Raw genomic sequence first — 16,700 nt, 5'->3', positions numbered from 1 at the left:
TAAAACATACTTGACTACTTAAAACATATCGGGAAAAGATAATGATTGGCTAAGGGAGAGGAGGTGAAAGAGGGGGCTTAAAAACATTTACTAACTACAAACTTAAAAAACTTATGTAAATTGTGACAGTTTGTCATAATGTTCATCAAAAAAGTCTTTGTATACACTTATACACCATGATCAATAAAAAAACAAGGTTAAAAATGTGTCTTCTTATTGCACTGTGTTCTTGAAAAACTCATTAGCTTCTATGTTTAGAATAAGAATATGTGGAGGCAAACCATTAATTCCAAGGTATTTAAGAATTATGTAGGATATTTAAGTAGCTAGCCTTCATTTTCAATATTAATCCATTGATGCTAATGTATGGTTTTGAACTACCAGGTATAAGCCCAATGGTTTTCAAATTAATTAATTAATTAAGAATGCCAACTTTTGAGAAAATTATGACATCTTATGCAGAAGTGAACATTTTGCTATAAATTTCAATCATGATATTATCACGTGCAAAAATTTTGGCTGGTATTTCAATTATATTTTATTTGTCTCCATCTACAGAAGGTTATCACTGTTTCTGATATCTTGCAAAAAAATCAGTGAATTTCATTTTTTCTGGTTTTGCCTGCATATTTTTATGTAAGGGGCGTATTTTGAAGAAGGGTCAAAGATGAGAGTATCTAATACAATTATAAATAAATAATTATTTGGTGATAAGTATGTAGCAGAACAGGCAAAATCTTTATGAAATCTCTCCCAAGAACAATAATTTTCCCACCAGAAGGAATATGATATATTTTAGAAGATGATTTACAGACATTAATGAATGACTATCTGCCTTTGGGACTTAATGAGATACTGAGCTGTGCTAATCAAATATCGTTGGCTATTTTAGAATGTAATATTACAGTAAGCCAGACACCAAACTCTCATATAAATTTAGAAGAATTTTGAACGTAATGTTCACTGTTCAACCGCTGCATAGTAAAACAGCGACAATTCCTGTCCACGTTACTGATAAAGCATGAAACACTTTTGTATTGTACATCCTGAATATTTTTCTAGTGCACCCGGAACCGTTGATGAAAAATGCATTCTTGACATTTGTGTTGTTTTGTTGGAGCAAGTCAATGATTTCCTTAATAATTGAAGTTATTCCTGGTTTGTTATGAGTACCATGTCTGCCAAACCAAAATGGAAAATTAGCACATTAATATGACACAGAGGATCAACTCACTTTGCTAACTACTGGAATGGAATTTCATTAATAATTGAAAGTTGTTTCTGGTTTGTTATGAGTAGGGCCCAGATTCATATGCACTAAAACCTCCAAAAATATGCATGCACATATGCACTAAAAATGATGAAAATCTGCACTAAAAATAAAACAAAGTACACTTACCAAAAAGCATTATTTAATTTTAACTCAGTGTTAAATTTATAAACATGTTTCTTTCCTTGCAAAATGATGCATGGCAGTAGGTTATTAACAATTTTTCGGTGTTTTTAGGGGTCAATGACTTTCTATTGTCGGACAGAATTAATTTATACACTGGAAATGGTCGTTCTACATCGACAGACGAAACTGAGCAATACTTGTACACTGGCACTACTGCTTAGAACATTCTTCTGGCAAAGACTGCCGATTCTACCTATATAGTTGCTTATGGATTGATTGTTAGAAAGGAAATAGCTGTTGTAAAAAGGGTCATTATCTGCCTGCGTCATTGAAAGCACTTTCCTTAATGAGGGAAGGCTTCTCGTGTTGCCAAGGGGTGTAAAACATATAGAGTTCATTAGATTTTTAATTTTCTTCAGAAGTCTTAGATAATCGACCAAACACAAGAGAAAAATATGTCTACATATGCATTAACATTCAAAATATATGCTAATGTTCAAAATATGCATTTGCATATGAGTTTTTAAAAAATCTGGGCCCTGAAAATTGAAAATTGAAAACTGAAAATTAGTAAATTAGTATGACATGGGGGATCGACTCACTTTGCTAACTACTTGGGTGGAAGAAGTTCACAGACTTAGAGTTAAAATTACGAAACAGAGGTAATGACTTTTACATTTCTCCGTCATTTCAAGCTAGCAAATTTAGGGAGAGTTACAAAGAGACAGTAACATTGTGCTTCTTCTCGACTAAGTGACAAGCCGCAACTGCAACACAACAGAAAATGGAACAGCTGACCAGAAACACGTCAGACTGCGCATGCGTGCTTGCCCCCTCTTGCATCGTATGCCTCAGCTCTACCACAGTCCAGGTGGCCTTGAAGTACTGGCGAGCGCATTGGCGAATCGGAATGCTACATTTTTCTTTAATAATTTAAAAATATATGGCAAGGAATGTTTATACTATTAAAGACACTCTGCTAATCTCCATGGCCAAGAGCTTTCGTTAGAATGCGTTCAGCCGTTTTCTCAAAATCGATGTAAGAAAAATAACTCTAGTGTTTTAAGTATATAGATAATAATAATAATAAGAAGAAGAAGAAGAAGAAGAAGAAGCAGAAGAGAATAAGAAGAAGATACCAATGGTGTTTACAGACTTCAGAGCAATTTAGAATTATACACCCACACCAAAAAGATATCAAGCGTAATCCAGAAAAAAAAAGGATAACTTTCCATGCTCATCGCTTCAGATTGCCAGCTGGAAGAATCTGTAAATATTTGTTATCCTACTTCAGAAGTCTCAAAACGATTCCTCCTTGGTTGGTGGAGATCAATAGGATTTTTTAAAAGTATAGAATCACAGAAACAGACACTACATTCCGAGCACCACTCAAACACAAACTTAGACAGGTTCATCAAGAGGAAGTCCCAACTTGAATGAAACATGTCCATCCTGTTGCATGGAAGAAAACACACTCCAAAAGGGTGAAAACCTGATGGGTCCGCAAGAAGACAAACAGTTGAGATCTCACTGTCCTTAGTGGCCCTAATGATGAATATTATTATTTGTGAATTGTCTTAGTAAGAGTGCTGCAGCTGAACTTGTGCAGTGAACTCCTGTTGGAGATCAATTATTGTATGTTCGGTGTTGGTTGTAAGTCTTTATAAAATGGAAATGCCTCCAAAGAAATTAAGTGAAGTGATCTATTCTCAGAGTGGAAAGAAAAGTTCTATAAAGAAGGAATAAAGAAAGATTCCCAAAACTCTGCAAAGGATTGCTAAGACTGGAGGTAGATCACATGAAAATAGCAGGACTCAGTGCAATGATACATAGAGCTCTAACCATACCAATGAATAAAATGGATTTTGACAACAAAATACATATAATAAAATAAGTCATGGTAGAAAACAGCTATCAACCCAACACAGTAGACTGGCTATTAAATAGCAATGAAGAAACCTAAACTAACCCTTACCCAGAAATTATAAATATGTAGTTTTCAATTTTGTGAATGTGTAACATTGTTAGGAAGTGTGAATAAAGTACATAAGGATGACAGCCAAATTCTAATTCCAGATAAACACTGAGCATGCCCAAAAAAAGTCAGTGGATAAAGTTTTACTATAGTGAAAGCCAATTACGATGAAAGCCAGAGAGATGGCGTGGAATGACATTAGTAGACGAATAAGTTTGAGTGGCGTTTATAAAAGTAGGAAAGATCACAATATGAAAATAAAGTTGGAATTCAAGAGGACAAACTGGGGCAAATATTCATTTATAGGAAGGGGAGTTAGGGATTGGAATAACTTACCAAGGGAGACGTTCAATAAATTTCCAATTTCTTTGAAATCATTTAGGAAAAGGCTAGGAAAGCAACAGATAGGGAATCTGCCACCTGGGCAACTGCCCTAAATGCAGATCAGTATTCATTCATTCATTCATTCATTCATTCATTCATTCATTCATTCATTCATTCATTCATTCATTCATTCATTCATTCATTCATTCATTTTTCTTTTCTTTCAGTTTCAACTTAATTAATCTATCACTATAATCTGCAACTCTAACTGCCAAAATGTCCGCCTCCGTAGCGTAACGATTAGTGTTATTAGCTGCCGTCCTCGGGGGCCCGGGTTCGATTCCCAGTACTGCCAGAAATTTAAGAATGGCAGGAGGGCTGGTATGTGGTTCAAATGGTACACGCAGCTCACCTCCAATGGGGGTGTGCCTGAAAAGAGATGCACCACCTCGGGATGAGGACACAAGTTTAATTTTTACTTTTACTGCCAAAATTTATGATTAATAAAATTTAGAAAAATCTGGAAAATAAATAATTTAACAACAGATTATACTTGAAAGGGAAACACCTTGATCAAAATTGAATGACATGTTTCATTCTTGAAGGAATGTCATCAGATTCTATCAGATCACAGTTTTTAATTTTTTATTAAAGTACAAATTGATAAATATTATTAAGTGCAAAACCATTTATGTTAAAACCTGGGCCCATTCTTCTAATAATTGCTGAAATTGTTAATGTGGTTCTTCTCTCCTCACTGTTACACCCAAGGAGAACACTGTTTTGAAATACGTTGTCACTCGTGTTAAGCCTGCTGGTTTGTTTACCATGACTTTCCATTATGTCACATTCTGATGATGTTATGAGCCCTTGCAGAATAATAATAATAATAATAATAATAATAATAATAATAATAATAATAATAATAATAATAATGTTGAGGCCGAGAAAGAACTACATAATGTACCACCTTTTACAACTGAAGAATTGATAACAGCAATTAATTCCCTTCAAAATAAGAAAGCCCCTGGACCAGATGGTATTCCAGCAGAAGTACTGAAGGTGGCAGTCGAATTATGTCCTCAACTGCTGTTGAGAATGTATAATCATTGTTTGGAAGCGGGTATTTTCAGCTTTCATTGGAAGATAGCTAGATTGGTTCTGATCAGTAAAGGGAAAACTGGGGTTACAGACCTCTATGTATGCTAGACACCGCCGGGAAAGGTTTAGAGAAGCTACTACAACTGAGAATACTAGCAGCAGTCCGATTAGCTGACGACCTATCTGACCAACAACATGGATTTCGCAGAGGTCACTCAATGCTAGATGCTGTGAAGGAAGTGGTGAAGACAGCAGAACGAGCTCAATTGGGTAATCATTAGTCTAGAAAGCTGACGCTTCTTGTGACTTTAGATGTTAAAAATGCTTTCAACTCGGCAAGATGGAGTGATATTTTGGAAGCTCTACAAGAAACTTTCAAGCTACCAGAATATCTCATGTATATACTGCGAGACTATTTGAAAGACCATACATTGTTATACGACATGGAAGATGGTCAGAGAAGAAAACAGTTCACAGCTGGTGCAGCGCAAGGCTCAATTCTCGGACCACACCTTTGGAATATCATGTATGATGGTTTGTTATGGCTGGAGATGCCAGAAGATGTAAAACTTGTGGGTTATGCTGATGATGTGGCTGCTGTGATAGTAACCCGTAACCTAGAGCTGGCTCAATTTAAATAAATCACAAGTTAGAACTCGCAGATCATAAAACGGAAATTGTCCTCCTGGCGAGGAAAAGGATTAATACTGTTGTACCAATGCAGATCAGGCAGATAGCCATTGAAACAACTAGGAGCACAAAATATCTTGGTGTAACGCTTGATACTAAGCTTACATATTGGGGCCACATCCAACGGGTAACAGATAAGGCAGCGAAAACCATGACTGCACTGAGTAGACTGATGGGAAATATCAAGGGGCCAAAATCTAGTAAAAGGCGGCTTCTCATGTCGACTGTTCAATCGATACTGCTATACGGTTCGGAAATTTGGGCTGAATTGTTAAAAATTGCGAAATATTGGACAAGAATTGCGGCTGTACAACGGAGAGCAGCTTTACGAATTGCTTGCGCATATCACACAGTATCAGAACCTGCGATTCTAGTAGTAGCAGCAATAGCTCCTATTGACTTGTTGGCCTTCGAAAGACAAGAAATTTGGCTCACACAAGAAGAGCTGTCCCCCATAAGTCCAACCCCTCGTCCACGTCGTGGGGGACGGGCAACGGTACGAAGTAGGGGATAGCCTGTAAGGGTGAAGTACAGTGGGGACCTTGTGTGCCCCAGGACCGCTACGATAGCTGTGAAGGCCTTACAGGAACCCTGAAAAGTAACGGCTAACGGGGCTCTGGTGAAGTCCTTAACGGCAACTGAGGCGGAGAAGGAGACCTTTGGTACGGCAAAGTTGGTGGAGGAGGTAACCCTTCCTCTTGGGGTAAAATAAAGAGGAAAACCACTGCCTTGTGGTGAAGAGGGATCTTCAAAGGCTAAGGGAGACTACCCCAACAGAAAACAGCAGGCTTGGAGGCGTAGGTGGCAGCCCCACCACCAAGCTTGGGTGCTGTGGGCCAATAACTCGCACAACCTTAAATTACCTTATTACAGAAACATCAACAATGAGAAACCGGACGGATCCGAAGATGACGACCTTTGGCTTGAAAAGGCAAACGAAAATTGGGCTATGGAATGTGAGGACTCTGTGGGAAAGTGGAAGGCTACGACAGGCAGTGGCATGTATGAGGAGTTATGGCCTGAACATCCTAGGTTTGAGTGAGGTAAGATGGAGTGAGTTTGGGGAACTGGTAACCCATGATGGAGACCCGAGGGCGACGGAGCGAGTTATGGAGGTGTGGGTATATTAATGGATAAGGAGGCCAAGAGGAGCCTTATGGAGTGGTACCCAGTGACGGAAAGGATAATAGTGGCACGTTTTAAGACCAATATTAGAAACATTGTGTTGATAGTATGCTATGCACCTACGGAGTCAGCGGAGGAGGAAGACAAACAGACGTTCTATGGACATCTTAATAGAACGGTTAAGAAACAGAAAAGGAAGGATATCATCCTAGTTGGAGGAGATTTGAATGCAAAAGTGGGACAGGACAACGAAGGACTTGAACATATTATGGGAAGGCATGGTTTAGGGGAACGAAATGAGAATGGACAGCTATTTGTGGACTTCTGTGCAAGCCACGATTTGGTTATTGGTGGTACTATATTTCCACATAAAGACTGCCATAAGGTGACATGGGTATCACCGGATCATAGGACAGAAAACCAGATAGATCATGTGGCTATTGGACGAAGGTGGAGGAGTTCATTGTTGGATGTGAGGATTAAGAGAGGTGCAGACATTGGTAGTGATCACCATCTTGTTGTGGCTACCTTTAGAATGAAGATACAGGCACAAAAGAGAAGGATAGAGCAAATAAGGAAGTGATATGATGTTGGAAAGCTAAGGAATGACAGAAATGTGAAAGAAGCCTTCAGGATAGAACTAAAGAATCGATTCCAAGCACTCACTGAGGTGGAGGATGAAACTATTGAGGAAAAATGGGTGAAGACTAGATCTGTATTTACTGAAGTAAGTGAAAATATCCTGGGTTTTAAGGACAGGAGGAAAAAAGACTGGATGACTGACCAGACATGGGAAATTATCAGACAAAGGAAAGAGATAAAGGAAGTAATGAATGCATGTAAGACATGAGCAAGGAAGGCAGAATTGCAATCCAAATATGCTGCGAAGGATAAGGAAGTAAAGAGAAGTGTGAGGAGAGATCAAAGGAAATGGATAGATGACCTATCTCAACAAGCAGAGGAGGCAGCCAGAAAGGGAAATCTTAGAGAACTCTATACCATCACCAGAGTTCTGGCAAGGAAGCAGATGCAGAAAAACCGTCCAGTCAGAAACAAAGATGGTGTCCTCCTAACAAACTCCGAGGATCAACTGAAGCGATGGCAGGAACATTTCTCTGCAGTGTTAAACCACTCCTTGGAGGAGCAAGTAGATGCAGGAGAAGGCGAAGAAGAGGAAGAAACCCAGCCTGACCCAAGGATTAAAGTCTGCATTCCAACAGTGGAGGAAATCAAGCGGGCATTGAGAGAGTTACATATTGGAAAGGCAGCAGGTGTTGACAATATTCCAGCAGAAGTCATGAAGGTTGATATGGATACCACTGCCAATATGTTGCAGCCGCTATTTGAGAAGATATGGCTTAATGGAGAAATGCCGACAGATTGGAAATGTGGGTTGCTGGTGAAGTTGCCAAAGAAGGGCGATACGTCAAACTGTAACAACTGGAGGGGCATTACGCTTCTTTCAATCCCTGGCAAAGTCTTCACCAGGGTTTTGTTAAACAGAATTAAGGAGTATATCAACTTGAGGCTCCGACGGGAACAGGCAGGCTTTCGATCAAATCGCTCGTGTGTAGACCAAATAAACACCTTGAGGATAATTCTGGAGCAGTGTGCTGAATGGTCATCTCGCCTCTATGCAGTGTTCATCGATTTCGAAAAAGCTTTTGATTCGATCAACAGAGAAGCTATGTGGAAGGAAGTGAAGCGGTATGGTGTGCCATCACAAATTACCAACCTCATTCAGGAAACATACCGTGATTATACATGCAGAGTCATACATGAGGGCCGTGTATCTGAACCTATATCTGTACGTTCAGGAGTACGTCAAGGTTGTATCCTCTCGCCAACCTTGTTCCTGGTGGTGATTGATGCGGTAATGCGAAATGTAACACGAAATGTGAAACGTGGTATCCAGTGGGGATTGGCAAATAGGTTAGAAGACCTAGACTTCGCTGACGATGTGTGTCTCCTGTCTGAGGCACATGACAAAATGCAATCAAAGATTGAAGACTTGGTAAAAGAAGGAAAAAAGGTGGGACTAATGATTAACTCAAAGAAGACCAAGGCCCTAAGGATGAACACCAACAAACTAGACCCATTTGTCTTCAGCAATGAACCTATAAAAAAAAATGTCGTATGGCTTTTAGTGCCGGGATATCCCAGGAAGGGTTCGGCTCGCCAGGTGCAGGTCTTTCTATTTGACACCCGAAGGTGACCTGCGCGTCGTGATGAGGATGAAATGATGATGAAGACAACTCATACACCCAGCCCCCGTGCCATTGGAATTAACCAATTATGGTTAAAATCCCCGACCCGGCCGGGAATCGAACCCGGGACCCTCTGAACCGAATGCCACTACGCTGACCGTTCAGCCAACGAGTCGGACAATGAACCTATAGAGGATGTGGATAGTTTCACCTACTTGGGCAGTGTAGTTTCCAAAGATGGAGGAGCAGTACAGGATGTTTCTCAACGTATACAAAAAGCAAATGGTGCCTTTGTTCGGCTCTATCCGGTATGGAAGAACAACAAAATATCTATCAGGACCAAACTTCGCATTTTCCGAAGTAATGTCAAGGCTGTTCTACTGTATGGGTCCGAGACCTGGAAGGTGACTAAAGTGATTACCTCCAAGTTGCAGACCTTTGTCAACCGCTGTTTAAGGAAGATTTTAAACATCTACTGGCCGGAAGTAATCTCCAATCATGAACTATGGAGAAGGACGGGTGAAACCGAGATGGCCATACAGATAAAGCGGCGGAAATGGAAATGGATAGGGCATACGTTGAGGAAAGGGAATGAAGCCATCGAGAGAGAGGCACTGGATTGGAACCCGCAGGGTAAAAGGAGGAGAGGAAGGCCCAAACAAACGTGGCGAAGATCTGTACACATGGAGGCAATGGAAGGAGGCAAGACCTGGAGAGAGGTGAAGAGGTTGGCTGACAACAGGATCAGATGGAGATGCTTTGTTGATGCCCTATGTTCCACAAGGAACAACAGGAATTAAGTCAAGTAAGTCAAGAAGAGCTAGGAAGGAAAAGGGCAAAGGCTTTGGCTCTTAGTCGCAGAATGCAACGATGGAAAACAAGATGGGAAGATGACTCTAGAGGGAAATGGATGAAAAGACTGATACCTTCTCTGGGCGTATGGGTTGGCTGAAATCATGGTGAAGTGAACTACTATCTCACACAGTTCTTTACAGATCATGGATACTTCCGAAAATTTCTTCATAGGCTAGGGCTAGCAACCAGTCCGGTGTGCATGTACTGCGGTGATATCGATGACGTATTACATACTTTCTTTGTGTGTGTTCATTGGCTGCCACAAAGAAGATGCTTAGAAGTTATGCAGGGAGAATTGACACCAGGAGGGATCGTGTCAGTAATGCTACGAAGTCAAGAATCTTGGGACCAGGTGGCAGTCTACGTAGAAAATATTCTGCGTCAGAAGAAGAAGGACCTGGATGATTACAACAGTCAGTAAAGCAGAAGAAGGAAGATGAAGCACAAGATGCATTAAGCACGACATCCGTCCTGAAGTAATGCGAGAGCGGTTTCCGGGGCGGAGATAAATGTCGTGGGAAAGGGAGTGTGGGGTTTAGTGGGTTAGAATCTCCACACATTTGTTGAGTGCGGACCCTCACAAGCGTCTTATGAAAGATTTTCTACATTCCCTCGCAAAATAATAATAATAATAATAATAATAATAATAATAATAATAATAATAATAATAATAATAATAATAATAATATATTATTATTATTATTATTATTATTATTGTTACGGAGTTATCCGTGGTAGTTAGTGGTGAAAGAAGGTGCTGGGATGAATAGGTCTCAATCTACGAAATTAAAGTTAATTTAAAATTTAACAAGGTTATATTTTCTTTTCAAGATCAAGAAGTAACAAATATAACAGGTACTTAGTAGCCTAGCAACAAATCGAGAATGTACAATTACAGTAGTTACAGGATTTGGGCTCCGAGAGCCAGACACACAATTCTTGAGCTATAAGCCCAACTTTACCCATATACAAGATTCAACCAAGGGGCAGAAGACCCCAATCATGCTCAAGAGCACTTGCTCTCAATTACATAGTAAAAGCCTCCTCGAGGCACACAGAAACAAATTTTTTTGGAAGAGCAACCTGCTCTCAAAGTTCCAGTCTATCAAAGGCCATACCAAATTCCACCTTCAAGCTGTCCTCTAAGGACATAAACACAGGGGTAAAAATACCCAACCTACTGAGGCCGATTTAGTAAATAAACAGGAAAATTACAAGGCCCCAAAATACAAACTTGAGTGGAGGCGTAACTGGCACTCCGAATATACTTTATTAAAACCTATTCGGCTCTAGGCCGCTTATGCAAGGGCTAATCCCATACTACGGAGGTGACATGATAGGAAAATCATCATATTACGAAGAGAAGAGAAACAGTTATAAAAACGTAGTCACCTCAAAACAATATGAGTGGGAGCTCGAGAGGGTTAGGCACTCTCTATCCCAATTTGTAGTTAAAAAGAAAGAATTTAGACCAAGCGTATTTTACATTTTAGGAAGGTTACATGATAAAAGTTTCGAACCTGCCCCGAGAGTTAAACTGCTGAACTACCAAGAAATGAAGTTATTAAAAGGCCATTACCTTACGGATGAACTGCTGCCCGAAGAAAGAGGCGCTTCCCACCACCTGCTACATAATTGCACTAAGAGAGATGTTACTGAAGTGGCCCAGAGACCCAAAAATCAGCAGTTTATATACCCTCGTGGAACATTCGAGACCTTTCAAGAATAAGAACACCCGCCCACAAGCTTTTTATTGGACGGCCAAAAGATTACATGTCAAAACTGAAGAAGAAAACCAGGATTGGTGGAAAATTAATTACAGAAATTTATGATTGGCTAATTTCAAAACTGGCAGAAAGAAAGGGTTAACATTGCCAACTTAAACAATGGCAGAAAGAAATTTAATAAAGAACAAACTTATAAATACTAAATTTCTTAAAAAAAAAAAAAAAAAAAGGTTCCTACACTTCGCACTAGAGTGCACAATTGTAGTTCATAAGAGGTGCCATCTAGAAGAGAATGTTCGCACTTCTTGCTACAGAGAAAACAAAAATGCATCGAAAACGACACAGTTCAGAACGCTTCAAAATTTACTAGTAGGGACATCTTCTGAGAAACTTGAGAATTAACCCGGTAGTTAAAGTTCAGGCTTCCTCCAGTAGAGGAGTTTCAACTGGCGCAAAGTTCGAATTAGCGGCGTGGAGGTGTACCACCCGGTACAATTATTATTATTATTATTATTATTATTATTATTATTATTATTATTATTATTATTATTATTATTATTATTATTATTATTATTATTATTATTATTATTATTATTATTATTATTATTATTATTATTATTATTATTATTATTATTATTATTATTATTATTATTATTATTATTATTATTATTATTATTATTATTATTATTATTATTATTATTATTATTATTATTATTATTATTATTATTATTATTATTATTATTATTATTATTATTATTATTATTATTATTATTATTATTATTATTATTATTATTATTATTATTATTATTATTATTATTATTATTATTATTATTATTATTATTATTATTATTATTATTATTATTATTATTATTATTATTATTATTATTATTATTATTATTATTATTATTATTATTATTATTATTATTATTATTATTATTATTATTATTATTATTATTATTATTATTATTATTATTATTATTATTATTATTATTATTATTATTATTATTATTATTATTATTATTATTATTATTATTATTATTATTATTATTATTATTATTATTATTATTATTATTATTATTATTATTTATTCCAACAGTTACAAACCTACTAAGCTGCCAGGATCAAAGTTGTAACATTTGAAACATGAGTCAGATACTTCAACTCTCATTCACTTTGGTAAACCTTTTAATCAGTCAATTCTGAGAACTTGTTTGGAAGTGAAATCTTGAAGAAAGCCTTTAACAGAGTTCAAGTCAAATTACTGTACCAAACTAGTGTCAACTGGTTACCATTTATGCAAATTTTCAGTTAAATGTCAGTTTTATTTCATACCTTGTTGGCTTGTTTCGTAGACAGTAATCCATACCATGATCAAAGGCAAGTAACAAATACTCCAGGCTGCAGGAACTCCACTCAACTGGACTCACGCTTCTACCTTGGAAACTAATTTAATGAAAGATTATATTAGATTTACAAAACATGTAACAGAGAAAACTGTCCTTGTAGACACAGCAGAACCTCATTTATCTAGCTCAATTGGAACTGGGTCCAGTCCAGATAATTCGGAAAATTTGTTAATGACATGAATGACACAATTTATATACTTTTACAAAACTCTCAACAGTAGCTTCTTGTTGTTGTTGTTGTTTAAAGGGGCCTAACATCTAGGTCATCAGCCACACTCAACAGTAAAAGGACGTATCTAAATTTATCAGTAAATGCAAATACAGTACATACTGTATAAATTCAACTTCTCCCAGTGCACCATAAATCATTTCAATTAACAAAGCAGTGGGAAAGAGGAAGTCTTCCCTGTGCCAATGGAATATTCATACTTGTAAAAAAATCTGTTGAGTCAAAAGGGTTTTCCCAGAAGGAAAGGATCTTTTTTTTTTCAAAGTCAATTTGAGTTCATATACCCATATTTTTCATAGACACTCCTGGCCTTGTGACATTATGCATTATCTTGTTGAAAAATGCCACTGCTGTTGGGAAACATGATAGTCATGAAGGGGTGTACGTGGTCTGCAACCAGTGTACGATACTTCTCGGTCGTCATGGTGCCTTGCACGAGCTCCACTGGATCCACTTCTGAAATGATTGTTTTACATGAAGGGGATTTAAAATACAAAATAAAATATTTATTTCTGAAATGATTCATTTTAATTTTTTCTTCTCTGGCATTTTCCCAGTTATCTGGGTTCTGTACTAATGTTGATTAAGCTTATTTTTACAGCCTTCCTGATGCCAACCCTGTGAGCAGTATTTCATGTTTTGGTAGCTTGCAGTGTGATATGTTGTATGTAAATGAAAATATGTCTTACAATGAGTACAAGCACCAAGTCTGCAAAACACAGGAATTAACCATATTATGTTAAAATACACTGATCAACCAGAACATTATGACCGCCTACCTAATAACCGGTATGTCCACCTTTGGCATAGATAACAGCAGTGATGTATCTTGGCATGGAAGCAATAAGCCCTTGGTAGGTTGCTGGAGGGAGTTGGCACCACATCTGCTCATTCTAATTCCCGTAAATTCTGGAGAGGGGGCGATGAGCTCTGATGCTCATGAGTTCGATTGGGTTAAGATCTGGTGAGTTGGGGGCCAGCACATCAATCGCAACTTGCCACTGTGTTCCTTGAACTACTCCGTCACACTCCTGGCCTTGTGACATGGCACATTATCTTGTTGAAAAATGCCACTGCTGTTGGGAAACATGATAGTCATGAAGGGGTGTACGTGGTCTGCAACCAGTGTACGATACTTCTTGGTCGTAATGGTGCCTTGCACGAGCTCCACTGGATCCATGGATGCCCACATTTATGTTCCACAGAGCATAACTAAGCTGCCGCCAGCTTGTCTCCATCCTGCAGTACAGGTGTTAAGGAGCTGTTCCCCTGGAAGACAACAGATTCGCACCCTCCCATCGGCATGATGAAGAAGGTATCATGATTCATGAGACCTTGCAATGCTCTACCACTGTGCCAAAGTCCAGTGACAATGGTCACGTGACCATTTCAGTCGTAGTTGTTGATGTTGTGGTGTTAATTGGCACATGCATGGGTCGTCGACTGCGGAGGTTCATCCTTAAGAGTGTCCGGTGCATTGTGTGTTCAGACACACTTGTACTCTGCCCAGCATTAAAGTCTGATATTAGTTCCACCACAGTTTGCTGCCTGTTACCAGTGTGCTCAGCCTACGACGTCCGACATCTGCAATGAGGGGTGGCTGCCTAAACCCTTGACGTTTGGACGTGGTTGCACCTTGGTTTCGCCACTTGTTGAAGACACTCACCACAGCACTCCTCGAACACCCAACTAGTCATGCAGTTTCCAAAATGCTCGTGTCGAGCCTCCAGGCCATCGCAATCTGTCCTCGGTCAAACTGAGATAGACTGTGTGCCTTCCCCATTCTACACATGACAGCAGGTTCACTGATACTACATGCACCGTGCGTATGTCTGACTAGCAGTCATTACTTGTCAGGTGATGCTGCTATCACCTGGATGGGTTTATATGGATAGTAGGTAGGTGGTTATAATGTGCTGGCTGATTAGTGTACTTGACTGGCTAGGTATCAAATCTGGAGCCACCTGAACTGAAGGCCAGTATGCTGACCATTCAGCCGAGGAGCGAGACGATTCATTTTAATTATAACTGGTAATCATTTTCTTCTCCCTAGTGTTTATTCCATATAATTGCAGGGTCTGCTTTTCTGCAATTTGCTTTCCATCACTTCCCATCCTTGGCATCAACTGGAGTAATGCCCACCAAGCACATGTCCTTCCATAATGTGTCAAGCCTTGGCCATCCCCGTGGTCAACAGCCCTCCGGGTTCAAATTTAGAGCCACGTTCACTACTGAGGGACTACTCCTGGGCAGTACGTGACCACCCCATCTCAGACATGTCTCCTGCTTTTTGTCAGTATTTGGAGCCACTACAAATGCTACTTTGACACCCTGGTTTTTATTAGGTGGTCCAATTTACTGAGTCTCAGAGGCCATTGAAGCATCATCATTTCCATGACATGGAGATGTTCTTTATGTCTTCTTGTGACTGATACTCTACCCTGTATAGTGCTTCTGGACAAGCAACCCTTCTTTACATCTTTGATTTTATGTACAATAGGATTTTCTGGTCAAAAAGGACTCCTGTAATTGGTAATAATTCCTTCAGAGTATTTCAAAATGCAGTAACCACCTTGGAAACAAAGCATTTTCATTTTGTCAATTAAATCCTCTTAAATTTAATTTAAAAGATCATTCATCTAAGATTTAAAATTATTATTTTTAATTGTATTTTAAGATAGAATTTGTGTCTACATAATTATATGGATAAACTGGATATCTGAATTAATGGGATCCAGATAAACGGGGTTCAACTGTAATACAAGTGTAAAATACACATCACCAAGGACAGAAATCTAGAAAGGAGGTCATATATCACACAAAGTATAAACACAATGATAAACTACAGTGAGCAGTTGGTGCAACAGGGAAGATAGAAATGATCAAACATTAAAACTCAAGAGGACAAGAACAAAGTCTACATCTTCACAAGTTACTATATTTGTAGATCAGTTCCTATCAGAATACTTTATTGACTTCACATGTGTTTGTAATTATTACGTAAGGTCAGGTTTACGGTACAAACTGGTATTGTTAAAACAAATGAAATTATTAGCATAGCAGGTCAAATATGGAAAGTTTACTAAAGGTACCTGTACATTATATTTTCTGACAAAAATTTTAATATCTTATTCACACTTATAATACCAATGTAGTTGGTCCGTTATTGGACATTATAAATTTTTCAGCTAACTCATTTCTGGTACACAGAACACCCACCAAGATGCATGGCTAGTGCATACCATGGAGACCACTGTTTAGGCTGCTTGGAGCCACCGGCAGTGCCAATGCAGTATGAGAGACTGTCTCATTTTCAAAAATTGTTGTCTGCCTGACCATCAGATGATAAAGATGTTGATTCCCATAGGGAACCTAGGTTTTTTTTTAGAATGGATCCTTATGAAAGACTGCAGCAATTGATAAACAATGCTTCAGCAGAAATTTGTTGTGAGAGTGATTAAGTTGATGAAAGTGAGGAAGATCCTGATGAAGTGGAAATTCAGAGTGAGAACTCAGCCACAGACAGTGATGAGATGGCCGGGCTGAGTGGCTCAGACGGTTGAGGTGCTTGGTAGGTTCGATCTTGGTTCAGTCTGGTAGTATTTGAAGGTGCTCAAATACGCCAGCCTCTTATTGGTAGATTTACTGGCATGTAAAAGAACTCC

The 16,700-nt window shown here is 38.6% G+C and overlaps 1 protein-coding gene across 2 annotated transcripts in view; it reads right to left on the bottom strand.

Annotated features, from left to right (window-relative positions):
- Positions 1 to 16,700, bottom strand: part of LOC136877420 (zinc metalloproteinase-disintegrin-like 4a) — a 194,720-nt gene that overhangs the window by 73,518 nt on the left and 104,502 nt on the right. For both annotated transcript variants that reach the window (XM_067151441.2, XM_067151443.2), the window contains one exon: positions 12,733 to 12,843. In XM_067151441.2, coding sequence (XP_067007542.2) covers positions 12,733 to 12,843 — 111 coding nt within the window. The remainder of the gene's footprint in view (positions 1 to 12,732; positions 12,844 to 16,700) is intronic.

This window comes from Anabrus simplex, chromosome 7 (assembly GCF_040414725.1).
Source record: "Anabrus simplex isolate iqAnaSimp1 chromosome 7, ASM4041472v1, whole genome shotgun sequence".
Taxonomy (NCBI): Eukaryota; Metazoa; Arthropoda; class Insecta; order Orthoptera; family Tettigoniidae; genus Anabrus; species Anabrus simplex.
This window is presented reverse-complemented; position numbering and strand designations above follow the sequence as displayed.